The 27,394-nt window shown below is 52.3% G+C and overlaps 1 protein-coding gene across 6 annotated transcripts in view; it reads right to left on the reverse strand.

The window, feature by feature from the left end:
* The window catches only part of NDST1 (N-deacetylase and N-sulfotransferase 1), a 70,960-nt gene that overhangs the window by 29,445 nt on the left and 14,121 nt on the right, over positions 1–27,394 (reverse strand). For 4 of the 6 annotated variants that reach the window (XM_032250197.1, XM_032250198.1, XM_032250200.1 and 1 more), the window contains exons 2-3: positions 19,323–19,409; positions 6,357–7,256 (exon numbers count right to left, since the gene is read on the reverse strand). In XM_032250197.1, the coding sequence (XP_032106088.1) occupies positions 6,357–6,869 (513 nt within the window). In that variant the 5' untranslated portion in view covers positions 6,870–7,256; positions 19,323–19,409. The remainder of the gene's footprint in view (positions 1–6,356; positions 7,257–19,322; positions 19,410–27,394) is intronic. The other 2 variants (XM_032250201.1, XM_032250202.1) reach the window with 1 other exon arrangement.

Raw genomic sequence — 27,394 nt, forward strand, 5'->3', positions numbered from 1 at the left:
ATATCACCTCTCTGTGCCTCAGTTTCCTCTGCTGTAAAATGTGGCTAAGAACAGCAAGTAACTCTAGTGGTGGTAGAGGATGATCAGTATCAATACTGGCAAAGTGCTCAGAACAGGGCCTGTGACATGAACAGAAGCTGCTCATTCAGTCCTCATATCAGCCTGGTTACCCCACTTCACAGGTGTGAAAACTGAGGCTTAGAGGGGCACGCTGCCCTCAGTAGCACAGTGGTTGGGAGGAGCTATGAATCACTGCCAAGAGGTCTAGCCCTGGCACCCACACACCTCACCACCAGGCATGGTTGCCTGGGGTTTCCAAACTGGCTCTGGCCACACCACCTTTTCTTCAGGAGACATCTTACATGGATGACAATGCAGATGCTGAAAGAGGGGGTTTCTGCCGGGGGTGCTCCATACACCCCTAGCACCCTGGAGGCCACTCCCTCACAGGAATCCAGCTATGGTGCCTGCCCAGTCACTGCTTCAGTGATGAAGTCTCTGCCTCCCTTCTCTCAAGGCATGCAGCTGCCCAGCTCCCTGGAAGTCTGAAGACAATGCCCCAGTTCCCTCTTCCCTAGGCCCACGGCCCCTGTTCCTTCATGGCCTTCCTCACCCTCCCAGCCACCTGCCCCTCAATATGGTATAATTTGTCCCTGTTCCTGTTACAGTTCCCTTCTATCTTCTCCACCTGACAAACTCCTGCTCATACTTCAAAACCCAAGGCATATACCGTCTTCTCTGCACTGGCCTCCCTGGGACCACGTTAAGGCCTGGGCTGCAGCATTTCTCACCCCGGCTGTAATATTATATTTTCTGCATCCTATCTCCCAGCAGCCTGCAACCCCTTAAGGCCAGGGGCTATGATGTTTTACCTTTGGACCCCTGGTGCCCAGCCTGATACCCAGCAGGAACACACATAATTTAATGCAGAACTGGATTTTTAAAAGGAATAAAAGAGGAACAGCCAGCTTTCCAGTACCTGGCATATGATAGATGCTCAATGCAGGTTTCATCAGTTCATTCCACAACTTTCACTGTGTCAGGCACTGTTCTAAGTGCCAGTGATACAGTAAGAAAAAAAAAAAAAAGGCATGGCACCTGCTCTCATGAACCTTAAAATCAAAGAGGAAAGAGAGACATTTACCAAAATCACAGGAATAAATATAAAACTTCAGTGTGGCACATGCTACACAGAGGAAGGAGGCTCATGTCTCCTGGAGAAAGAGGAGGTCTCCTTCAGAAAGGGACTTTTGAGCTAACATTAAAAAAAAAAAGCCGGGCACGGCAGCTCACACCTGTAATCCCAGTGCTTGGGGAGGCTGAGGCAGGCAGATCACAAGGTCAGGAGTTCGAGACCAGCCTGACCAACACGGTGAAACCCCATCTCTACTAAAAATACAAAAATTAGCCAGGCATGGTGCCGGGTGCCTGTAATCCCATCTACTCAGGAGGTTGAGGCAAGAGAATTGCTAGAACCCGGGAGGTGGAGGTTGCAGTGAGCCAAGATCGTGCCACTGCACTCCAGCCTGGGTGACAGAGCGAGACTCCATCTCAAAAAAAATAAAATAAAAATGAAGAACAAACAAGCACAACAAGGGGAAAGGTAGAGGCCAAGAATAGTAAGTGCAAAGACCCTGAAGTAGGACAGGCCTCAGCGTGATCGAGGAATAGCAAGAAGGCAGCACAGTGACCAAGAGGGAACGGAGGAGATGAGGCAGTGAGGTCGGGCTGGAGCCAGACCTGCAGGAGGCTGGAGGCTTGAAGTGGCAGCAGAAGCCCTCAAAGGCTGCATCAAAGGGTTCTGAAGCCTAGGAAGACAGGGTCCAATTTGCATTTTAAAAAGATCCCTGTGGCTGCTGCGAGGAATATGAATGGGGCGGGACAAAGCAAAATGAGTTTGGATGGGGAAACAGGGTCTGGTGTGTGTTTAAGGGCGGGGCGAGGAGAGCTGCTGCTGGAGCACTTGCAGGGGTGCACAGGTCAGTGGCAGGTGGATGGGGGAACTGTTCGGTTGAGCCTGTGCCTGCTGCAGAGCTGCAATTGTCCAGAACAGTGCCTTCTACTCACTTCCTCATTCTCAAAAAGGCTCTGCAGGGTCCTGGCCTCGTAAACCACATTAAGTAGCCTGCATGTGATTCTCTAAGCATCAAGAGCACCTCCCCACCCTGTCCTGCACCAGCCTCGTGTGCTGAGGCCCAGTGCACAGGGCTGTCTTAGGAGTCGTGGGCAGCCTGGAGCTGGGGAGACGGCTCTGACCAAGGATAGGAACTACTTGGGCTGTGTGGGGACAGAAGCGGTAGGGACCGGAGACATTTCAGGCCTTGTCCATCACCTGCTGAGGCCTGGGATGCCACACTGGACCACGGGTGCTGAGGGATCCCATTTCAAAGTCCCGACCCTGAGCTGACTGCCAGGCACTGGCGGCTCAGTCAGCTGCCCAGCCGTCGAGGAAGGGAGAAAGCCAAGTCACTGATGGCCTACCCATTGGCAATGAAAGGAACCAGCCAGGAAGGGAATGGAGGGCCCCAGCAAGGAGAGGCTGGCCCCACTGCAGGCCTCGCCTCATAGCAGTGGAAATCCCTCTTGCTCCTCACCACTCAGTACCCACTCTGGAGACACCAAATCTTCCAGTGGGGTCCCCCAGCAGAGGGAGGAAGAGCCCTGATTTGGGAATGCAGAGGTGGAGGCCGAGCACAGACCTCACCATTAAAGGGGGGACCTTGGGCATCCCACATCTGCTCTCTGGGCCTCAGGCTCCCTGTCAGTCTGTTTGATCTTATATTACCTCCTGTGGCTGGGTTAGGAACAACAAGCTTGACCATCAGATCTTGGCTCCACGACTTACCACAGGTTGAGCATCCCTCATCTGAAAATCCAAAATGCTCCAAAGTCCAAAACTTTTTGAGCACCCATGTGACCCCCAAAGGTCATGCTCAAAGGAAATGCTTATTGCAGCATTCTGGATTTCAGATTTTCAGATTAAGGATGCTCAACTGGTAAGTAGAATGGTAAGCCAGGCCTGCCCTGGCTACCCCAAGGCCCCACACAAGAGGAGACACAAGAATTTTGGCCAGGCAAGGTGGCTCTCACCTATAATCCCAACACTTTGGGAGGCCGAGGCGGGCGGAATACCTAAAGTCAGGAGCTCGAGACCAGCCTGACTAACATGGGGAAACCATGTCTCCACTAAAAATACAAAAACTAACCCAGCATAGTGGTGGGCACCTGTAATCCCAGCTACTCAGGAAGCTGAGGCAGGAGAATCACTTGAACCCGGGAGGTGGAGATTGCAGTGAGCTGAGATCACACCACTGCACTCCAGCCAGGGCAACAGAGTGAGACTCCATCTCAAAAAACAAACAAACAAACAAAAGAATGCAAGCATTCTAAAATTTGAGACACTTCTGGTCCCCAGCATTTCAGACAAGGGACATTCAACTATGTCACACTGAATAAGCCATTTAACTTTTTAAAACTCAGGTCCTTATCTAAAGTACCTACTTCACAGGATAGCTGTGAGAATTCAACATGAAAATGCCTGCAAAGCCCTGAGCTCAGTGTCTGACACTCAGTTAGTGCTCAATAAAAGAGGTCAGGTAGCCCTTGCCAGGCCTCTGCCAGGGTGTGATTAGCCCCAGGCTGACCGGAATTTCAAGGCTGAGGCATGACAGTGCCAGGAACTAGGGACCCAGATAAGGATGACCCTATTCCCACTCTCCAGAATCTCAGAGGGGCACAGATTGGTCAGGGCCACAAGACAGACACAGTGCTATCACCGCAGTGTTTGCTGAACCTGGAGATGAAAAAGCATGATAGCTGCCATCTATTGAGTGGTTCCGGTACCAGGCAATGGGCTCAGTGCTTCCCACCCACAGTCTTGTTTTCAATACAGACCAGTGAGGCGGGAGCTGTAATTAGCCCCACTGTGCAGATGAGTTGAGCATTTTGTCCAAAGTCACTCTGTTTCTAAGTGATAGACAGATCTGAACCTGTCTGGACTTTTAAGTCCCGGCTCTCACACTGCCCTGGGAATCCGGCATCAATGGGAACTGGAAAATGAGTCTGCAGATCCCTGGAGCCCACAAACACTCCCCACTTGGCAAGCCCAACACACAGCGGGGAAGCAGGGCTTGCAGAAAGAGTGCAAGGATGTGCCTTGACCACCAGGGGGCATGCATTTGAGCAGAAAACCACAGGCCTCTGCTCAAAATCAAGGACAGTCTTGTCTTAGGCAACAGGGTAGGAAGAGCACCAAGACCTAGAATTGTCACCGGCCCCACGGTGAGACTCTGAGCATGTCCCCACCCCTCCCTGGGCTTCCTGTTCACCTTCTGCAGAGCAAGGAATTGAGGTCAGACAGCACCCAAGCTCCACTGTATCTGTTGTTTCCAATGACCACAGCCCACTGCCTGGTCCCCAGAGACTGCAGGAGCTCTGTGCACTGGATGTGGCCTCTGGTGCCACTTCTCCTGAATAAATAGTATGTGAGGCTCCTGGACTCATCACACAGTGGCTACGACTAAAGCTTCTGGGGCCAGACTGTCTGAGTTCAAGTCCCAGATCTATACTCATTAGAGGCGTAGGCTTGGACACACTGCTCAGCCTTTATTTGCCTCAGTTTCCTCCTATCTTAAATCAAGCTGCTAGCCACCTGCCTTGGAGGATGGTTTATTAGTGTGAAGTGCGTGAATCTGCATAACACATGTAGACAGGTGCATGGCACTGAATGAGCACTCAATAAACGTCAGCCATCCTGACGTTTTTCAGGCCTGGGGCTCTGAATAAAACTTAATGAAGTTCATGGCAGGAAAGGGTGCAGAGTCCAAGAGAAAAGAGAAAAACAGACAATGGAGACAGTCTGACTTGATGTCATTGTAAAGCCATAAACCAGGCCAGCGTTCCCCTGAGGGTGCTCTGTGGAAAAAAGGGTTTTGTGATCAAGCCAGTGGAGAACAAACCTCCTGGCTGCTCTACTGCAGGACTTCTAAGGGCCTTCAAATTCTTGGGTCACAATAGAGCTTTGAGTGGCAGAGCTTCCTGCTGTATTAGTGTGTGAAAGAGCACGCCAGGAGAAACCCTCCAGTAGACAGGGCCCGGTACACAAGTTCACCAGGAAGGGCTGGCACAAACGAGCACCCACTGGTGGACACGGGCCGCTTCTGACCTATCTCCTATTCCTCCTCTCCTGGCTCACACCAAGCAAGAGGCTGCTTTAAGACTTGTGCACTTCCTGTCCCTTCTTCCTGCAAGGCTCTTTGCACAGAAAGCCACATGGCACCTCCCCTCACTTCAGGTCACTTTATCAAAGATGACTCCTAAAATAATGTCAAGCTCCCACCCCCACTACCCTGTGTCCTTTCCCTGTTTTGTTTCTTTTTGTACTGACCACACCTGCCCCATCCGATGTTTATTTGCTCACTGCCTGTCACCCACCCACTCCCCCAGCACTGAAATGCCAGCTCTATGACAGCAGGGACTTTATCCACTTCGATCACCGCTAGCAGAACCGCGAACACTGTGAGTGCTCAGTAAATATTTGTTGAATGAAGGAACAAATTCCCTGCCACCCCCAAAGCATCCAACTAGAGTCCCAGCTAGTGTCTGCTTTCATCTTGCAGGTCAGAGTTCTCTGAGCACAGCCTCTAGATCACCCACCCAGTATTCCCAACCTCCCTCCACCAAGAACAGATTCCCTGGGACACCCTTTCTGCAAGGACCCCAATCCCAGCAGTCATTCTGGGAGCCCCATAAAGCCCAGAGCAGCTCCCCATCTGCCCAGTGGGATTTCATTCCCCTCTTTCTCCTCATGCAAAATGGGTCTGGGTCAGGAGGTACATTTACGGCATACTCCACCACCACCAAGATGAAAGAGCATAGAATAGAGAGCCCAAACTGTCTATGTCAAGGTTCAAATCTCGGCTTCTCCACTAACAGGCTGCATAACCTTACATAAGTAACTTAACCCCTGGAGGCTTAGTTTGCTCATCTGAAAAATGGGTGCACAGGTCCTCCCTCGGGGACATTGCCTTGACAGGTTTTGGGGCACCTAGCAGAGCATGCCCCTCCGACTTCACACCTATCCCTGTGGCCTCCTTCAGGCAAACACCTGCTGTGTGCTGGACCCCATGAAACCCAGGTGATCCCCCTGGCAGACTCCCCTAATACTTACAGAGCACTTGCCAGGCAGCAGGCACTGCATGCTCCCAATGCGTTACATATACTCGCCCATTTCACCCTCCCAACCCTAGGAGGCGAGTGCTACCATTACACTCGTTTCACAGATGAGAAGTCAGGCACTGAGCTACCAGTCTGGAGAGGGGGCTCTGAACTGCTCAGGGGCCCTGCTTCCTGTGTACCTTGAAGAAGCCAATGATGCCCACGCCGTAAGCCACACAGTACTTGTCCAGCAGCTCCCGGTTCCAGGCGTCCAGGTTGACGTACTTGAGGATGTTCTCATAGATGATGAGAGCGAAGCGGCCACGGCCCTTGTCGGTGAGCGTGGGCATGTCACCCTTGCCTGGCGCGATCTCTGTGCGGTATTTGAAGCGGCTGGACTCCAGGATGGCCACCACCTCCTGGCCCAGTTGTGAGTAGAGGCTCTCCACAAAGACCAGCACCAACGGGTCCGTGCGGGAAGGGGTGGCTGCCTGCACAGGCTTGAGTGGCAGCAGGCGACTGGGGGCCACGGGCGGTGGGTCCCCGCAGTCAGGCTCCGGGGCATCCGCCGAGGGCTCCAGGCCTCGCTTCCAGCCATATAGGTAGTAGGCCGAGATGAAGACGCTGAACAGGCAGAAGATGAACAGCAGGAAAAGGACAGCCTGCGGGGACACGTGCCGACACAGCCTCCGGAGGCACGCCAGGGCAGGCATCCTGGCCTCCGAGACCTTGGCCACCGGAGGCCTGGCCTGCCCTGGCTACCCCAAGGCCCCACACAAGAGGAGACACAAGAATCGTCCACCAAGCAACAAATTCACAGAGACTTAGGAAGCGAGGCCCTCAGGGGGCACTGGGAGTGGAGGATCTGGGCCCCCGGTCCCTCCTCCCAGCCAGGGGCGCAGTCCACAGGCTGGTCACGCTCCTTCCTTCCTCCACGCCCCTTTATGTCACCATGGCAAACCCCCGCGTGGTCCTGTGCAGAGCAGAAGTGCCCCAGGGCGTCAGGGCCTTCTGGGGGTGCAGGGCAGCAGGCCAGAGGACACTGGGCAGGCCCGGCAGTGCAGCATGCCGCTCACTCCGTGGGGCCCACAGGGCTAAGGCTGTGGAGAGTGGAGAGAACAGGAGCGTCAGAGGCTGGACTTCAGGGCTCAGCTAACTGTGGACACACGGGAGCTGACGAGGAGTGCCCAGGTGCAAGCATGGCTGGCGAACCAAGGTTATGTGATTTGGAGCAAGCGCTTTAATATTGCCAAGCCTCAGTTTCGCCATTTGTAAAATGGGGCAGACAATAAATACTACGAACCCATCTCACAGGGGGTGGGAGGATTAATTCAACAACGTTTATAAATAACTTAGAGCAGTACCTAGCACATGGTATCTACAAATGGGAGTTGCTATTTTTGATCATTATCAAAGTCCAAGACTAGGCCAAGAAAAATCCAGGAGCAACAGGGATGAGGAGAGATGATGAGCATGTGCCCAGCCTGGGAACCAGAGGTAGAGTTCTAAATCACGACCACATACCACACCCTGACCATATTCCATTCCCTCCCTAACCCGTTGCTCTCTTTGAATGAGCCCAGCAGCCCCATCTGATGGATAAAAAGACTGAGTCTGTCTCGGAGGAATGAAGACTCAGAATGAAGCCAAGCCAGGATTCATCAGCAGGCTGTGGGGCATGTGTGCCTTGGTGGTGTGAGAGGGCCCCAGGTGACCATGACACCTCTCAAGCATCAGTGAGCTCATCTGTGCCACCAGCACCCCTGCAGCTCATGGCTGTAGCTGAGTGTTAAGTAAATGTATCTGAGGAGCTTGCCACAAGAAACATGGCAGCTGTCATATTTGCCTCTAATGCAACCAGGCATCTCTCATCCTTGGAGTACACGCCCACAGGTGCAAACAGCAGCCCAGGACAATAGGTGACCAAACAGCCTGCCTGAGAATCGCTATCCTGCCACAGGATGGGGAAGCCTCCCCTGCCCTGGGCCTTCTATCCACCCAGGCAGTCAGAATTCTGTGTTCCAGCCTCCCCCCGACCCTGAACTCCCCCTACCCAGGCCATGCCTCCTGCACTCAACTCACTAGAAAGAGTTAATGAAGACCCACATACATGACACAAAGGCCCCAATTCCCTCATCCCAATCAGCAACCCCAAACACAGCCAGCCCTCCGTCTCCCTTAAATAGTAATGAAGCCACAAGAAGTGAGATTTCCCAGCAACCCAAGGAGCAACTTTCTATCAGTCACAGCAGCTCAAAACTAGGAGAGTTGCCCAGGTCTAGAAGGAAAGCGTAAAAGCCAGGGCTAAGGAGACCAGGGGGAATTCGGGGCTTGGGCCCAGCCTAGGGCTGGGTGGGAAGGTGAAGATCTTTGAAACCCCTTCCAGCTCCAAGACTATGTGATGTGCTCATCATTGGAACAGCATGTCCCAGACCAAACAGTTGCATTTCCAGGAATTTATCCTAGAGGTATTATTACAGAAGTGTGTAAAGGCTTCTCCACAAGAATACAAATCCTAGCGCTGCTTATAACAGTGAATGCCAAACAATGGGGGATTGTATTTAGGAATTAAAACACAAGGGCCAGGCACAGTGGCTCATGCCTGTGATCCCAGCACTTTGGGAGGCCAAGGTGGGTGGATCATTTGAGGTCAGGAGTTCAAGACCAGCGTGGGAAACATGGCAAAACCCCATCTATATTAAAAATACAAAAACTAATTGGGCGTGGTGGCGTGCACCTGCAGTCCCAACTACTCAGGAGGCTGAGGCAGGGGAATCACTTGAGCCTGGGAGGCAGAGGTTGCAGTGAGCTAAGATCACGCCACTGTACTCCAGCCTGGGTGACAAAGGGGGACCCCCCGTCTAAAAAAAAAAAAAAAAAAAGTTTATAAACAGTTTGTACGCATGGTCATAATTTTGTTAAACATTTTTGTGCATAGGGTAGAAACTGGTGCTAAATGAAAATGAAAAGAAGCATTAACAGTGATTATCTCTGGGTGATTTTTATTTCTGCTTTTTGTTTGTGAAATGAAGAGGTGACTAGGACAACAGGTCTGGTCTCAGCTCTGCCATGATGCACTGTGTGACCCCCTCTGGGCTTCCTGTATGTTAGACGGGGGTTGGGGCAGGTGATCTCTTCGGGTTCCTTCACCTCTGATATTCTATATTTCAATGCCCACTATGTGCCAGTCCCCTGAGGAACCAGGGGCCGCCAAGAAAATGGGCATCTGCAGTGCCGGGGGTAAGTGTGACAGGTGGGGATGGGAGGGGTGTTTGGCAGAGCTCAGGGGTCCTTAACTCTCTGGCAGTGGGAAGGAGGAGATGGGGAAGGCTTCCTGGAGGAGGATACTTAAGCTAACCAGAACAAGAAGTAAGGGTTGGCTGCAGGGGTGGATAGAGGGAATGGCACATGCCACAGCTTGGAGATAAGAGCATGTGTGGCACTTTTCAAGGACTCCCTGCAATTCTAGCTGAGAGCAGGGCAAAAAGGAGCAGGTGTTCTGGGCAGAGCCAGGAAGGCTGGGGTGACTGGTCCTGTTTACACTCAGGGTACCCGGGTGTCCCATTTACCACTGATAAGGGCAGCCTGTGGCCACAGCCCAACACCACCCCTTGGCCTAGGGCCAGGACAGAAGCACAGTGGATAGGAGGTGGTGATGCCCTGATAGTGTGCTGCCCACATTGGCCATCCAACCCCACAGAAGCGGAGGAGAGCAGCCGCCAGTCACTCCTCGCAGGCCTGAGCACTGCGGTCAGTGACCCTCTATCAGATTAACAACCTTTCAGAGTGTTAATGATGCAGCCCAGAGTCTCCGGAATGTGGGAGTCATGAACCCCTGTGGGAATCTGACATTTTTCAGACATAAAAAATATGCACATTTAAAAAATGCACATGGTTGCCAGAGGTTGGGGGTTGAGAGTATGAATCAGCGGAGCAAAGAGAATTTTTCTGGCAGTGGAACTACTGTGCATGAGATGACGATGGTGGATACAAGTCGTTATACATTTGTCCAAACCACAGAATGTACAACGCCAGGAGTGAACCCTAAACTATGGACTCTGGGCGATAATGATGTGGCAATACAGGGTCATCTGTTGCAACAAATTTACCACTGTGGGTCAGGCACAGTGGCTCACACCTGCAGTCCCTTGACCTTGGGAGGTCGAGGCAAGTGGATCACTTGAGGCCAGGAGCTCAAGACCAGCTGGGCAATATAGCAAGATCCCCTTCTCTACAAGAAAAAAAAAAAAAATGAGCCAGGTATCAGAGCATGTACCTGTAGTCACCACTACTCAGGAGGCTGAGGCAGGAGGATCACTTGGGCCCATGAGGTCAAGGCTACAGTGGGCCATGATTGCGCCACTGCATTCCAGCCTGAGTGACAGAGTGAGACCCCATCTCAAAAAAAAAGAAAAGTACCACTCTGGTGGGGGATGCTGATAATGGGGGAAGCTGTGTATATGTGCAAGGGAAGAGGGCATATGGGGAATCTCTGTACCTTCCTTTCTGTACCTTCCTTTCTATTTTGCTGTGAATCTAAAACTAAAAATCTAAACAATAAAGCCATACACACACGTTAGAAATGTCATGATGGTGTTGATGGCTCACACCTGTAATCCCAGCACTTTGGGAGGCTGAGGTGGGTGGATCACTTGAACCTGGGAGGCAGAAGCTGCAGTGAGGCGCTACGGCACCACTATCCTCCAGCCTGGGCAATAGAGCAAGACTCCATCTCAAAATAAAGAAAATATCACAATGATATCAAAGAATTCAGAGCCTCCTCGCCACCCATCCAGAGGCCTGAAGTCCTAGATTAATGGAGCCTTTAGTCTGCACATGGGTTACACGTGTAGACTAAAGCCAAGTGGCTTTGGTTCAAACCCAAGCTCTACCACCTAGTAGCTGTGTAATCTTGGGAAAGTTATTTAACTTCGCAGTGCCTCAGTTTCCTAGCATGTAAAACAGAAATTCTACCTACTGTCCAAGGTTGTAAACATTAAATAAGTTGATACATAAGATGCTCAGAATCATGTCTGGCACACAGCTGCTGTTATCACGCACCCCTGTTGCTGATTTAACACACTTTCGACAATCCCTCACGATGTGGATCACAGTTTAGCTCACGAAGCACTTTCAAGCTCATCCCTCTCTTGAGAGTCTCTGACAGCCCTAAGGCTCAGGCAGGGGAGGGCAGCTCACTTCACAGAGGGCACGAGGCACACTTATTACACGGAAAGCCAGGCAGCCAAGGCTGCTGTCCTCCTCTCACAGCATGGCTGAAAAGAATCCCTAACTTTGGAGGCTATGGCCCTTCCTGGGAGCTGGCTGGCTGCCTGGATAGAAGCCAGGAAGCTAAACATAAGGCCATGGCAAAACCCATGCCAGAGAGCAAGGTAGCCTCTGTCCTCCAAGAAGGCCCAATACCCTGAGGCGGGGGCAGGCGAGGGGAAGCCAGTTGCTTTGTAGCAAAGTGCTGGCCACTCAGCCTGCTAGCAAAGGGGGCTTTCAGCACAAGCCCCCCTGCAACCCACTCAGAGGCTGCCACCCACCACCCAAGGCCCTCCTCACCCGCCTGCACTCCAGAGCTCCCGTGGCTCAAGGGGTAAAGAACTAAGGGGCTTCTAATCCCCCTGGAGCCACCAAGGCCTCAAGGACAGCTGGGGCTGAGACCTTAATGACCCCTACCACCCTGGGCCTGCTGGGCCTCGCAAATATCATCAGCAGTTTCCCCTAAATTCCAGCCTCACCCAGCCAGTCACCAATCTCAGGCAAGCATCGAGGCCTTTGCTGATGAAATTCCCCTTGCCTGGAATGCCTCCCGATCCCTTGGGACACTTACTCATCTTTCAAGATCTCGGTTCCAAAGTCATCACCCCTCTGAAGTCATCTCGAACCACTGCCCCCTCTCCCACTCCTAAGTCTCATTCCTTAGGCTCCCGCCTCATCCTGCTCCACGGTACAGAGGCTGAAAACCAGGACCCTGGAGCCCAAACAAAACGCAGATTGTGCTCTTTGGCTTGCACGGCATTTTTCTTTAATTTAGGATTAGTTAGCAACATTTTTAAATCAGGAGATTTTACATAAAAGTCAGAGCTTCTAACTTTTCTCTAAAGAGGACACGTTCTGGTGACACTGGGCACGCATCCTCACTGGCCACCGTCAGCTTAGGCATTTAGAGTGCCAGCCTCAACGGGCCGTGTGTCCTGCAGTTAACACCGTCAGCCTCTCTATGTACAGTCTCACAGCCAACCTCCTCCCCCATTTGGCTTCCTGCCCAGCCCCTGGGTGCACCTGAGCATACGGTCTGTGCAGAGTAAACGGGGGCATTCCTATACATGGCTCTACATCCTGTAGCCTGCAGATCTGTGGGGCAGGACCAGGGCTTACTGACCTCTGCACAGGCCCTCGACGACAACCAGCACACAGAGGTCCTTGGCACAAAACAGTGTCCTTTCTTCCTCCTCCCCCCATGCCCGGGTGCCACTCAAGGACAGGAACCAAGTCTGATTCATTGTGGAATCTCCCACTTTTCTCAGAGTCAAATCCTTATTGAATACTCGGGATATAAATGAATGAGCAGCTGTTATTATTTCCAATTTACAGATAGGAGACAAAGACTTCAAGGTGAAGTGACTTGCCACAGTCACGTGGAAACCACCAAATCTTGACTCATATGGGTTTCCTTCCTGACTTTGAGTTTAGCCTTTCATTCCTCCATGAAACCCAGGGGTTTCTACAATAAAAATAACACCTACAACAGTATAATTATCATTATGAATGCTGACACCATGCCTTCAGCATATACTATGAGCCTGGCACTGTGCTAAGCACTTTTTTTTTTTTTTTTCCTACAGAGTCTCACTCTGTCGCCCAGGCTGGAGTGCAATGGTGCAATCTCGGCTCACTGCAACCTCCTCCTCCTGAGTTCAAGTGATTCTCCTGCCTCAGCCTCCCCAGAAGGTGAGACTATAGGCGCGTGCCACCACACCTGGCTAATTTTTTATTTTTAGTAGAGACAGGGTTTTACCATGTGTGGCCAGGCTGGTCTCGAACCCCTGACCTCAGGTATCTGCCCACCTTGGCCTCCCAAAGTGTTGGGATAACAAGTGTAACCCACTGCATCTTCCTTTTTTTTTTTTTTTTTTTTTTCTTTTTTGAGATGGAGTCTCACTGTGTCACCCAGGCTGCAGTGCAATGGCACAATCTTGGCTCACTACAACCTCCACCTCCCAGGTTCAAGCAATTCTCCCACCTCAGCCTCCCACATAGCTGGGATTACAGGCACCCACCATCATGCCTGGCTAATTTTTGTAGAGATGGAGTTTTGCCACGTTGGCCAGGCTGGTCTTGAACTCTTGACCTCAGATGATCCACCCGTCTTGGCTTCCCAAAGTACTGGGATTATAGGTGTAAGCCACTACACCTGGCCAGCACTTTTTATATCTTATTTCATTTAATCCTTACAACTAATATTGTTATCCACATTAACAGTTGAATAAAATGAGACTCAGAGAGGTTAAGTCACTTGCCCCACATCACACAACTAGTCAGTGGCAGAGCTGAAATGTGAACCCAGACCCCATGGGAGGGAGATAGCTTCAGAGCCTGCAAAAGAACCTTGGTTTGAGGTAGGCAGGGGCATGAGGGGAACTTCAGCCACAAAGGCCAGTGGCCCACAGCCCTCAGCCAGGCTCCCACTGCACTCTCCTAGTCCTAGTCCCAGCTTTCCCTGCCAAGGTGCTGGGGATAATGAATGAGATGCTCTGGTTGTCATGGAGATGCCATGGCAACGCGGCACTTTCGGGAAATACCACGGTAACCGTGGCCACTGCTCTGGAGTTGAAGTCACTCTCTATCTAACATCCCCACCTGAAAATACTCCCCAAGACCCTAAGGAGAAAAGGCGCAGAGGTACAAGGGCCTTCTTATAGGAGCAAGCTGTCCAGAGACTGGGGAAAGGGGAAAGGGGTCCAGATTGGACCTGAGAAGAATGGGTGGGCTCCCAGGATGAGAATAAGAGCTCCGTAAGAGCAGGTATGGAGACTGAGCAAGCCGTGCCTTTCATGGTGAATTATGCCCTATAACCCGACTCACATGTACACAGTCCCTACTGTGCGCCAGCAGGTCTCCTGAGAAGAGCTGTGCACACCTTCTATTTCAGTCTAGCAGCAACAGCGAGTGTAGCAGTTAAAGGCCCAGATTGGAGCTAGCCTGCCTGGGCTTGAATCTTTGAATCTTTTCTTTTTTTTTTTTTTTTTAAGAATTTTGCTCTGTTGCCCAGGCTCACTGCAGCATCTGCCTCCTGGGTTCAAGCTTCAAGCAATTCTCAAGTCTCAGCCTCCTGAGTACCTGGGATTACAGGTGCCTGCCACCACACCCAGCTAATTTTTGTATTTTTAGTACAGACAGGGTTTCACCATGTTGCCCAGGCTGATCTTGAACTTCTGACCTCAAGTGATCCACCTGCCTCAGCCTCCCAAAGTGCTGTGATTATAGATGTGAGCCACTGTGCCCAGCATATTTTCATTTTTTAAGACAGGGTCTTTCTCTGTTGCCCAGGCTGTAGTGCAGGGGCACAATCACAGCTTACTGCAGCCTCAACTTCCCAGGCTCAAGTGATCCTCCACCTCAGCCTCCCAAGTAGCTAGGGCTACAGGCGTGCACCACCATGCCCAGTTAATTTTTTAATAAAGACGAGGTCTCCCTATGTTGCCTAGGCTGGTCTTGAACTCCTGGCTCAAGCAATTAACCCACCTCAGCTTCCCAAAGTGCTGGGATTACAGGTATAAGACACTGTGCCCAGCTGGGGCTTGAATGTTGGCTCCATCATATATATACATATACACACATATATATATACACATATACATATATATACACATACACATATATATACGCATACACATATATATACATACACATATATATACATACACATATATATACATACACATATATATACATATATATATATATATATATATTTTTTTTTTTTTTTTTGAGGTGGAGTCTTGCTCTGTTGTCCAGGCTGGAATGCAATGGCACGATCTTGTCTCACTGCAACCTCCACCTCCCGGGTTCAATCGATTCTCCCGCCTCAGGCTCCTGAGTAGCTGGGATTACAGGCATGCACCACCATGCCTGGCTTTTTTGTAATTTTAGTAGAGACAGGGTTTTGCCATGTTGGCATGGCTGGTCTCAAACTCTTGACCTCAGGTGATCCTCCTACCTCAACCTCCCAAAGTGCTGGGATTACCATGCCTGGCCTGTTGGCTCCATTATTTACCAGCCTCATGACCTTTGAGCAAATCCCTCAACCTCTCTGAACCTCAGTTTCACTAACTCTAAAATGGGGTTTATACTACCTATCTATCTTGCAGGGCATCTGCCAAGACAAAGAGATGATGCATATAAAACACTGAGCTCTGTGCCTGGCACATAGTAATATAAGCTAATAAAATGATTACTCAGTAACAGATTTGGAAAGTGAGGCTCAGGAAGGAACTGGCCCAAGGCCACATATCAAATTAATAGTGAATTGAGAAAGAGAGAAGGGAGGGCAGGCTGACGCCAGAGGGAAGGAGCAAGAGAATGGGCTCCAGGAAGGAGGTCTGAAATCTCTCTGGAAATCCAGAAACGACCTGTTTCCCCATCCTGTATTTATTGAGCTCCACTAGGGGCCAAGCATGGCACGAGGCACGGAAAATACAGTGGTGACCGTGACCTTCCCACAAGAGTTTCTAGAGGTCTCTGGAACCCGAGGTTTTATGACTCTAGTACAACATGGCTGCAGTGAATGGGGGAAGGTGCCCACAGCCCTGAAAGCTTGCCCAGCCCACATTTTATTTCCAGCCTAGGTCACTCTTGACAATGCCCTCTGTGGACCACATACCCCTCCCTGCCCCCGGCAACACATACATCACACTCACATGCACACAACAGGCTCCAATGGCATCATCATAGGCATCTGAGCCACATGCACGTGGGGTGGGGGCCGAGAGGAGGTCAGTGCAGAAAGAGCTCTGCCAGCAGGCTCAGAGGGATGTGAATGGGAGCCTAGGCTTGGGCAGGGACTTGAGCAGGGGAGGGGGTAGCAGTGGATGCCAGCACAGACACAGGTAGCCCCACAGGCACCCAGGGCCACTCCCTACAGCTGATCCAGCCTCTCCTAGCCTGTCACACCCCCAGCACAGTCACGCCACCGCCCCCCACCCAGCCACACCCCACAGCTCCACCAGCCACCCTACCACAGCCTGCCCCACCCACCACATCCAGCCCAGCAAGGAAAATCCTCCACATTTGCTTCCCAGCTGTGCGGGAGTTTCTCCAGCGTGATTACACCCCTGGGAGGCTGAGACCAGAAGCAAATCCCTTCCTCTGCTGGAATTTGCTGTATGCCCCATCCCCCATCACCCCGCAGTGCTGCCTGGCCAGGGGCCAACTTGCCGCCTGTCAGTCACCCCAAGAGTCCAGGACCGCCACCACCAGGAAAGAGACTATTGGAGGTCTGGCTCAGAGTCACAGGGCCACAGAGAGCACAGTCTGCCCTACAGTCAGCCCCTGGGACACTGAGACCCAGAGAGGGAAAAAGATCTCCTGGCCTTGTGCCGTCTGGTATGCCCCACTCTCATTTACCTTGGTCCATTTTCTTGTCCATTAAAATCCTGTCTCTCCTCCTCCAAAGCCAGCCTCAGCAGGGAGGTGAACAAAGCTGCTCTGGATTTCTAAAGTCCTGGTTGAGCTTCCCTGCTCCATATCCCACAATGCCACACCAAGTATCCGGTGCTCTTGCAACTAGAATGCGGGCTCCCAACTCCACTGAAAGCTTTCCCAGGCACAGTCTCCTACCCACAGCAGGTGCTCAAGGGCCACGTGCCCTTGTCAATTACCTTCCCCTCTGTGAATCTGCTACGCAGCATCTCCAAGCTAAATGCATTAATAACATTAACTTCCATTTGTGAGATATGCTATGTCTGCGATACATACCATTATTTCAACCTTACCACAGCACCATGGCCTAGATTCACCCCATTATACAGATGAGGAACTGAGGACCAGAGAGGCCAGTCACTTGCTGCAGCCCACAGAGTTACTAAGGGGGTGAATGGGAATTTCAGCACACAGCCGCCGCTGGGCTCCAGAGCCTGGGCCCCTCGGCCCCCAGCTCGGCAGCCCCTCTGTGGTCAGCTAAGACAGCTAACACTTGCCAGATGCCCTGCACATCCCATTCTCCACTCCCTTTGAATAGTTTTCTGTCTGTTTTCATCAATTTTATATGTGTTTTAGTATCACAAGCAGCCTTAGTGATCTTTCTTGAAAGTAGCCCACAGAACATCCATCAATCAACAAGCAAACAAAGCATAAAGCACTGGTTCACTCCCTGGTTCTCAACTTGCAAATCTGTTCTGGGTCCCTGGCAGGGAAGGCCCAACAGAAAACCTAAGGAACTTCAACCTCACCTGTTGAGAATGTGTCCTTCTTCCAACAGGGCCTGAGTTGCGAGTTTACCTTTGTACCAGCTCTGAAAAAAGCTTACTGAGCAAACATACCAGACAGCCTGGGGGCGGAGCCGTGTGGGGAACATGGCAGGTCACCCGGCCACCCTCTGGTCCTTGTTCCTGGGAATGTGCGTCCCTGACAGTCCTGACAGTCCCACTGAGGCTGTCACACACATCGAGGCTGTCGGGCCCATCACACAGAACGCTATGCAATGGCCACAAAGCTTCCCAAAATGGGGCTCTCTTCCCACCCTATCCCCAAATCCGCCTAGACAGGGTCAAATCCATCCCCATTTTTTTTCTCAGGCTCAGATCACAGACACTCAAAAGGAACAAAGCAGCATTTCCCGACACATACCATAACCTCCCTCACTGACGGCCAACAGTAAGCTCTTATGAACATCTGTGCCAGGAGCCTTCCCTGTTCCACCATGCTCAGTCCTAACACCCTGACAGTGGTGTCACTGCTCTGAGCACTTTACAGACAAGGAAACAGAGGCTCAGAGAGGGTAAGTAACCAGATCGAAGTCACAGAGCTGGGCAGAGATGGAGCTAGGATGCCCCTCCCAGCCCACCCCAGAGCCCCTGTTTGCGACCCCTCTACAGTCCTACTTTCCACATCCCTCCCAAGCCAGGTCTGCAGCCCAGGAGAGAGGCTTCCTGCAGGAGACCAGCCCTGGGTCTGCTGACCTGGCTTCTCTAGCAGCTGTGAGCTTCAGCCTCCTAGGAAAGCCTGCACTGCAGAGTTGTACCATGGGCCCCAGCAAGGCAGGACTTCAGCCAGAGGGTTCTCACCCCCACACCAGGCACCCCCCTATAAGAAAGGGGGGCCACCTCCTGTCCCAGGCAGAGCCCTCATGCTAAGGAAGAGGCAGGAGTGAGGGCCAGAAGCAGGAGATCTCCGCTAGCAGGGCACCGCTAAGGACAATGGGGAGCACTTCACCTCACGGCCCAGCAAGTGCCAGGCACTCTACCAAGCACTTCCCAACCCTTACCTCATTTATTTGTCATTTATGCCCAGTGAAGTAAAAACAATTTTATCACTCCCTGAGCTTCTCCTCTATCTGCACACATAAATTCAGAATGGTTGTGACTGGCCCCCAACAAATGCCAAGTTAAGAACATGGAAACTCTCTAGGAGCCCCTCTGGCTTTGACAAGCCATGGCTCTCACAGTCTAGACAGGACCAAAGCCACAAAGGCAACATCTGAGAGCCCTGGGATCTTACTATTCCAGCCTCCCCACTGGCCCTGAAATAAATCTTTAATTCTTGGACCTGCTGGCTTCAGGTGGATTTGTGGATGTGCCTAGCTGTCTGGTGAAGCCAAAAGAGAAACTGAGCCCTTCCTTCCCAACCCTCAGCCTCCTGCTCCTTCTCCTCCATTGGGAACCTGCCAGGTCAGCCTGGACCTCACCCTGGGGCAATCCCGGGAGCTGCTTCTGATCTGGAATGAAGGCAGGACCCAGCGCCAGACTCAAGTGCCAGCCTGTACCCCCAAGGGCCCTCCTGGGGCCACACACCACACACACACGCACGCACGCACGCACGCACGCACGCACGTCTGCGTGCCCTCAGATGAACCTGGAAGGACTGGACAGGGCTGGGGGCCAGAGACAGTGGTCAGAGGGCACAGAAGCCAGGGAGAGAAAGACCAGACCCAGACCCACCGGAGCTCCAGGCAGTGGCGCGCGGCTCCTCTTCACTTCGCCACGTCCTCGTGATGGTTCCACGCTGCTCACTTAACACAGCTGCACCTAATCCCAGAGCCAGGAAAAATGGCATTACTCTTGGCCCAGTCCCCTCCCCGGGAGACAGGGAAGGCAGAAGCAAGGTCGGGAGGGAGGTGGCCCTAGGGTACCCTGTGCCACCAACCACATTCCTAGAAACCTCCATGCCCCTTCATGCCACCTCCCTTCTGAGGTTAAGGAGGTAGGGGCTGGAGGTAGGGGCTTCCAGCCCCTACCTCCTTAACCTCAGAAAGAGGATGTCCTCCTCTGATTCTGACCTGTGCCCAGGGGACCGCTGGCACCTTGCTTGCCTCACCCAGGCCCTGCCTGGAGGAGCCTTCCATGAGAAAGAAAAAAGCATGTCCCTGACCCTGATGCCAGTGAGTCCTCTGACCCTCTCAAAAGAGGGAGCAGCAAACAACACACTGACAATAAGGATAACTGGGTCCTGGTTCTGGCTCTGGCCCTTCCCCCACCAAACCTCAGTTTCCCCACCTGTCCTGAGAAGAAGAGGAACTGATCTGCCCAACTGGTGGGAAAAGTGTCTTATGATGTTGGCTTTTGGCCCCTGCCCCCACCCAGCTCAGCTGCTGGGCCCTTCCCTGTGCCCCACCCTGCAGAGGAGGAAGAAAGGTGACTGGCAAAGATGTGGAGGGTGTGAGAATCCATGCCAAAGTCTCCAAGTGCTAGAGCTGAAAAGGGTCTTACAGAGTCACGGCCCAGAGAGGAGAAGCACTTGGCCTCAGTCACACAGTATACTGGAAAAGGGCCAGGCTGGCCGGAGCTTGCTTCTTAACAGCAAACACTTAAAAGCACCCACCTGAAAGGTATTTGCCTTCTTAGAGGATGCCAAGGAGAGCACAAGGCAACTTGATAATGGTAGAAATGCAGTCTCTGAGAGCCGCAGTTAAAAAAAAAAAAAAAAAAAAAGATGGAGATTGGGCTGGCTTTCCAGCCTCCTCATGTCATACCACGTGGATGGCCAAGAGTCCTGCCACCCACAGGGAAACTACAAGCCCTTTCCAGGGATTAGCAGCCTTGGCCACCTCTCAAGAAGTCACCTAAGCCCAGGGGGTAGGCCCAGCAGTGGTGACAGGGAGAATGGCTCAGATGGACACCCCAAGACTAGCCTGCTCCGGAAGATGCCAGAGCCTTTGAGAAATGAAAATCCCACAAGCCCTGTGGCCAGTGAGGACGGAAGCCAGGTGGGCTAGGGATAACACAGAGCAAGGGAAAAGCTTTGAGGCTTGTGGAGCCACAGAAGCCCCCTAATCTCCTGGAAGCCTGGTGGGCACAACACAGGGCCTGCTGAGACCAACGAGGCTTCACCGAGGGCCCACATGAAAGCAGCCAGTCCCTGTAGACTTGCTGGGGCTTGTCATCAAGACAAGCGCTGGCCGCCAACATGCCTCGGGTGTTAAGGGGCTCAAGGTACTTACATGGAGGTGCAGCTGGCAGGGGAGGGGGCAGAAGGTGGGGGGAGGTGGGGGCAAGTGGGCCTGGCTTTCTCTGGGACACAGACAACAGCTAGAGAGCAGGAACATGGAGCAAAAAGCATCAGGTGACTTACTTCCCAGAGGCTCCTTTTAAAGGGGAAGGGAGGCCTCAGTGAGACTCTAGAAAGTGCTTTGCAGGGGTCCAGAACAGTTCATGGGGCCAGGAGACCAGGGTTCCTGTCCTAGATCAGGGACTCATGCAGGACTAGGCTCAGGTGAGGCCAGCAAGGAGCCTTTAAGAAGACGCTCACTGCAGGTGTGTGGCTCACACCTGTCATTTCAGCACTTCAGGAGGTCAAGGCAGGTTGACCCAGGAGTTTGAGACTAGGAGTTCAAGACCAGCCTGTACAACATAGCAAAACCCCTTCTCTACCAAAAAAAATTACAAAAATTAGCCAGGTGTAGTGGTGTGTGCCTGTAATCAATTATATGGGAGGGCTGAGGTGGGAGGATCACTTGAGCCCAGGAGGTTTAGGCTGCAGTGAGCCCAGATCACACCAGCGGACTCCAGCCTATGCGACACGGCTAGACCCTCTCTCAAAAAAAAGGCAGGGGCTTTACTCTCCACAATGGGCAAGCGCACAGTGGGCATCTCCTGAGATGCTGCATTTAGATGCCTCACTTGCCTCATCCTAGGCCCAGCCCTACACAACCTGCCTGTGATCTCAAGCAAGCACCACTCCTTTCTTGGCCTCAGTTTGGTCACATAAAACAGACTCATGAAGCCAGGCATGGTAGCACGTGCCTGCAGTCCCAGCACTCAGGAGGCTGAGGTAGGAGGATTGCTTGAAGCCTGGGCATTTGGGCATTCAAGGCTGCAGTGAGCTACAACTGCACTACTGCACGCCAGCCTGGGAGATACAGCAAGACCCCACCTTAAAAAATAAAATAAAATTTGAAAAAATAAATTAATTTAAAAAATTGAATCATGCCGTATGACTCCATGTACCCTCCTAAATCTAAGCCGGGTTATTCTGTAAGGAGCATAACTGACCTCTGCAGCAAATCCCCAGAAATGGGCATAGTGGCCCCAGCTCCCTGCCATCAATAACCCATTAGTCACACGTTCCACACAGAATACACATTATACAACCAACCAATGCCCCTGTGTTCTGGGCTCTTTGTTAAATGCTTGGCCTCTACTTGATCACGGCATCATTTTACAAATACAGAACCTGAGGTTCGTAGAGATTAAGCAACCTGCTCAACCCCCTCTTGGGAAGTGCTTAGCTGTGATTCGAACCAGCGTCTGTCTGGTTCTTAATCCCCACATTCCATGGCATCAGCCACAGATAACACAAAACCCACTAGGGCCAGGGAAATGCCATCAGCTCTTTGCACCTCCCACGTTTTCTAACATGTAATGCCAGGGCAAATGTAAAGGCAGGCTGGTGGACAGCCGGGAGCATGTAGGCAGGGACGGGGAAGTCCATGTGGGCGCTGAGCATTTCATAGATGGACCAGCCTCCAGCCCAGCCAGCTGCCCACTGCTGTGGTTACGATGCCCTCATCGCCAACAGCACACCGCAGCCACTGCTGTGCCATTTTTAAATCATTACACAGATGCAAAGTTTTTCACAGGCATTGCTGTGGCATCACATGCCAACTTTAAAAAGGTATAGCAGGGATTTCCGCCCCCTTTCTCAGAAAACGGAAGTGGGCTTTCCAGAGGATAAGTGGTTTCCCAACCTGCACACAGGAGCACAGTGTTCGAGGTGAACTTGCAGCCCACATCCTCTGCTTCCCAGTCCCAGCCCGGGTCTACTCCTCCATGCTCGCGACTTTCCAGTTCAACCAATTGATGAGCCTTTGGGACAACGATGCCCATTTCTGAGCGTTTAATCGGTACCAGGTGCTGTACACTGCATTTCACACGTTATCCTATTTAACTGTCCCGACATTCCTGTAAACTAAGTATTGCTACTGTTTTCATTTCAGAGACAGCAGCTCAGAAAGGCAGGGTATCATGCCCAAGGTCACCAGGCCAGGAAGGGGCAGAGTTGGCATCCAAACAGAGTTCAGACTGGCTCCAGAGCCTGGGGCCTAAACCTCATGCTGCACAGCTCTGTCAGGGAGAGTCTGTCATGGGCAGTCACTGGAGGGGACAGGAGGCAGACGCAACAAATAGTGTATGCATCTGGCAGATTATGACAAGATTACAATAATGGAGGACAGACAAAGCTCTTGGGGAGCCCACAAGAGGGAGGTTGTTATAAACGTCCAGGCAGAGGAACAGAAGTCTGAGCAGAGGACATGGGAACAGAGGGGAGTGACAGATATGAGGGAGGTGGCCTTGTGAGACCTTGGTCAAGTGCCTTGCTCTCTCCAGACCTCAATTTACCAGGCTGGTAAGAAAAGTCCCTGGAATATCTCCAGAACCCCCTCCATCCCTGAAGACTCTTAGGCCCTGGGAAAACAGGCAATGCCCAGTGACAGCCTGGCTATGAGCCCTGGGGACTCTGAAATGTCCTTGGCTGTCCTGGCACAGCTCAACTGCTGGGAAACAAGCTTGCAGAAGCACAGGGCTTGGCTGGCATGCCTGGGCACCAGTGAAGTGTGGGTTCCGAGGGGACCACATTCCACCTACTGTCGACCTCTCCATGGCTCCGCTGGAGCAAGCACCACCCAGCCTGGATGCAGACCAGAAACCGAGGTCATCCAATGCCCAGCGGACTGCCACTCCAGGCCCACCTGACCCACTAGCCCTGTCCAGAGCTCCACCTACATGTAACTTAAGTCCCTTCAATGTCACTCACCTCCAAAGCCTTTCCCTCACATTTCCCTAAGGCCAGCCACTGGGATGTAGAGACAAGGGGTCCTATAGGAGTCCCTAAGGAAAATGACCACCCCACCCCAAGGGACCTGTGCCAGACAGAGGCTGCCCATGCCAAGTCAATGAAGACTCTTGGCTGGGGAAAGGAAGATGGTCCATTACGGCCGGCCCTCAGCTCTCACTCTGGAAGGCGGAAGGGGCTCTCAGACTTGCTAAGAAAACTCAGCCCAAGTCTCCATGTTCACAGCTGCCACATCAAACCACATGCCTGGCATGCTCCTGTTCAATGGCCTGCCATGGTTCCTCCCACCCACTAGGCCTAGTCCCTTACCCGCCTGCCTGCATGGATCACTGTGAGCGGCAGCCTCTGTGAACGAGGTGTGCTATACGCCAGGGCCTTGCTGAGTGCTTTATGGACATTTCCTCATTCAACCCTCATAGTAGCCCTGTGAGGCAGGTAATATCATTGGCCTATTTCTGCAGATGAGAAAATTGGGGCTCAGATAGGTTATGTTACTTGCCCAGAGTCTCACAGCCAAGCAGCAGCCAAGGATTCGTGCCCACATCTGCCTGACCCCAAGCCCAGATTCTTAACCACTGTGCCAAGTGGCCTCCTCAAATGCTCCCTGCCACCCTCAGAACCCTGGGGCCACCTCAACCCTTCTCCATACAGAAGGGGAAACAAAGGCAAACAGCTCTATTGGTAGCCAAGCAAGGATAAGGCCTGAACCTCTGCCTTATCCTTGGGCAGATAGCCCACCATTCGGCCCCCACCCCACCTATCCCGGAAGGAACTCCCTACGAGGAGACGTGCCAGGCAGAAAGGCTAGGACCATCACAGTGACAATGAGGCTTCAGAATCTGCCTTTTCCTCATCCAAAAGGAAGAGAAAACCAGGAGGCGGTTTGCAGACAAAGAAAAGGACATGAAGGGATCAGGAAACATTTGTTCTTACAGAACAGACTCCTAGCTTTGGGGCCCTGTTCCTGAAAGCAGCAGGAACATGCAGGGCCCAAGACCCATGTGCACCATGCCCCTCCCCCACCAGCATATGCCTCAATCTAGCACAGCTGACCCCAGATCTGAATTGCTCTCCCCAAACCTACTTGTCCCGCAGCCTTCTCTGTCTTGGTAAATAGCAACATTGTCCTTCCAGTTCCTCAAGCCAGGAACCTTGTGGTCAACACTCTCTTCTCACACCCCACATCTAATCCACCAGCAAATCCCATCAGCTCATCCTGCAAAATAAATCCAGAACCAACCCCGGGTTGCTCCCCCACCGTCCCCACCCACCACTGACCCGCCTGACCTGTCTCATGGAGTGACTGCAGCAGCCTCCCAGCCAGTCATCCCGTGTCCACCCTCACCCCCAGCAGTCTATCTAACACGTGTGCCAAAACCAGTCAGTGCTTGTGCCAGGCCCACCTGGCGGAGAGCAGCTTCCTCTCCACTGGGCACCTGCTGGAGAGCAGCTTCCACTCCACTCAGACTCACATAACAAAGTCCTCCCCATGGCCAAGAGGCCCTGCCTGTCCCCATATGCCCTCTGGCCCCTCTCCTCCACCATCCTTTCATTCTTCCCACCCTGCCTCTGGCCACCTGTGCCCTCCAGTTCCAGAGCCTTTGCCCTGTGACTTTCTCTATCTGGAAAGTTCTTCCCTCAATTTTCCATGGGCTGCCCTCCCGGAGTGTACTGCCCCGCACCAGGGACCATCCCGACCACCTGACATGGCAGGATCACTCCTCAAGTCACACTCTCGACCCACAATCCAGCTTTATTTTTCTTCCAGGCACATCTCACCACCTGACAGTGAGCTTGATGGGGTTGTTCATTTCATCCCCCCACTTGAATGTCAGCCCCACTTCTAAAACAGGGTTTCCATGTGTTTTGCTTGCCGCTACATCCCAGTACTAGAAAAGGCCTGGGCCAAAGTAGATGTTTAATACAAATATCCTGAATGAGGGACTACTGTCTTCCTCATCTGAACACACCTTTAGGCCTACGCAGCCCCTACAGATCAGGGATAGAGGCGGATAACCAGACTCCACCTCGGCAGGCGGAAACCCTGAGGGTTTCATTTTCTTTTTTATTTATTTATTTATTTTTTATTAAGACGGGGTTTCACCATGTTGGTCAGGCTGGTCTTGAACTCCCGACCTCAAGTGATCCACTCACCTTGGCCTCCAAAGTGCTTGGATTACACGCATGAACCACCACGCCCAGCCCGTACCCTGAGGGTTTTCACCTGCCCAGTTTCCAGCCAAATCCCCAGTCCTGTCCTGGTCCAATTGACTGCTTGGACCAATGGATGACAAGACTTTACGTTTGTCCCTATCCAGCGCCTTGGCCTCTCCATTTGGCCATGAGGGAGAACTTCTGAGTCCTGAAAATTGGGCTGCTAAAGGGAACGTGGACTGGGCTGCTGCCACTCACCTTCACAGCCCTTCCAGCATCCACCCAGGGCTGCCTGCCCCATGCTCCCAGCTAGAGGAGGCAGAGGAGGGAGGCTGGTGCTACGCCTGCCCTTTTCCTGTGGTCAGCAGGAGGACAGTCAGAAGGAAGCTTTGTTCTCAGAATGAAGAGCATGAAGCCCAGTGCCAGGCAGAAGCGGGCACAGAGGCAGCTGGCCCATTGGAGACAGTTTGAGGAAAGACAAAAAAAAATGGGATGGAGAATGTTTGAGGGGTAACGCACACCCAACCGGTTTCATGCCTCCAGGGTGGCTATGACTGTGGTTCATTTTTCCACGCTCTAACTAGGTCATCATAGACAATCAGATGATTGTCCCAGCTAGGTGATCTGCCACTGGCCCTGTACAGGGAGGTGGAGATGGAAGAGTGTGGCCTTGCCTGGCATTGGAAGATCTGGGGTCCCAGTCCAGCTTTCCACCCACTCATGTGACATTAGGAGAGTGTCTTCCTTCCCTCTATGTACCTCAGTTTACCCAGCTGTAAATGGCTTGCTTAGGCCTACACTTGATGTTTCAGCCTGCCTGCCACAGGACCACACAGCAGGAGAGCACCTCAGCCTGTGGCCAGGTCACCAGGCCACCCAGGCCAGGCCTTCCCCATAGGCAGAGCATCTGCCCACTTTGAGCCAGGCTTCTGGCCTGCCTCCTCTCCTGCATCAGAGCACTCCTCTCCTGATCTGTTCCCTAATGTGAATGTGAAACTCCTCTGGGCCTGGCTAGGGTGGGGCCAGGACTGGGCGCCCTCACCCCAACCCCCTCCCAAGACACTGGCACCTGCCCCATCTACTCTGTGTTATCCTCTCTAAGGATGGCTCACATTGCACTCAATCACAACTGCGGAAGCCCGGAACATTGACACAGGGGGCAAAAGGGGAGCCGGGAGAGAAAAAGAGGCATGGTTGATGTCGCCCAGACCAACAGCCACCTCCCTACCAGCCCTAGGCTCCATGCACTAAGACAGAGTCCCTGAAGAGCGATCTATAGACCCCCTGGTCTGAATGTTCTCAGAAGGAGGCCACACCCTAGAATGAAGGAATCAGAGCAGGAAGCAGGGGGTGGGGGCAGCATGCATGCATTTTTGCAAGCTTCCCAGGTTTTTCTCATAGCAAGAACAATTGCAGCCTCTCAGCTAAGACCTCTTCCGAAAGAAGACATCTTAGCAGGCCCTAGAGGATACTTAAGATTTCAATTAAAAGAGCTAAATAAACCTTGAAAGGACAGACAGTCAGACAAGGGAGCTGTGGGATAAAGTAATATACTCTAGGAGGAAAA

Source organism: Sapajus apella, unplaced genomic scaffold, assembly GCF_009761245.1.
Source record: "Sapajus apella isolate SASKATOON/1434 unplaced genomic scaffold, GSC_monkey_1.0 scaffold71, whole genome shotgun sequence".
Classification (NCBI taxonomy): domain Eukaryota; kingdom Metazoa; phylum Chordata; class Mammalia; order Primates; family Cebidae; genus Sapajus; species Sapajus apella.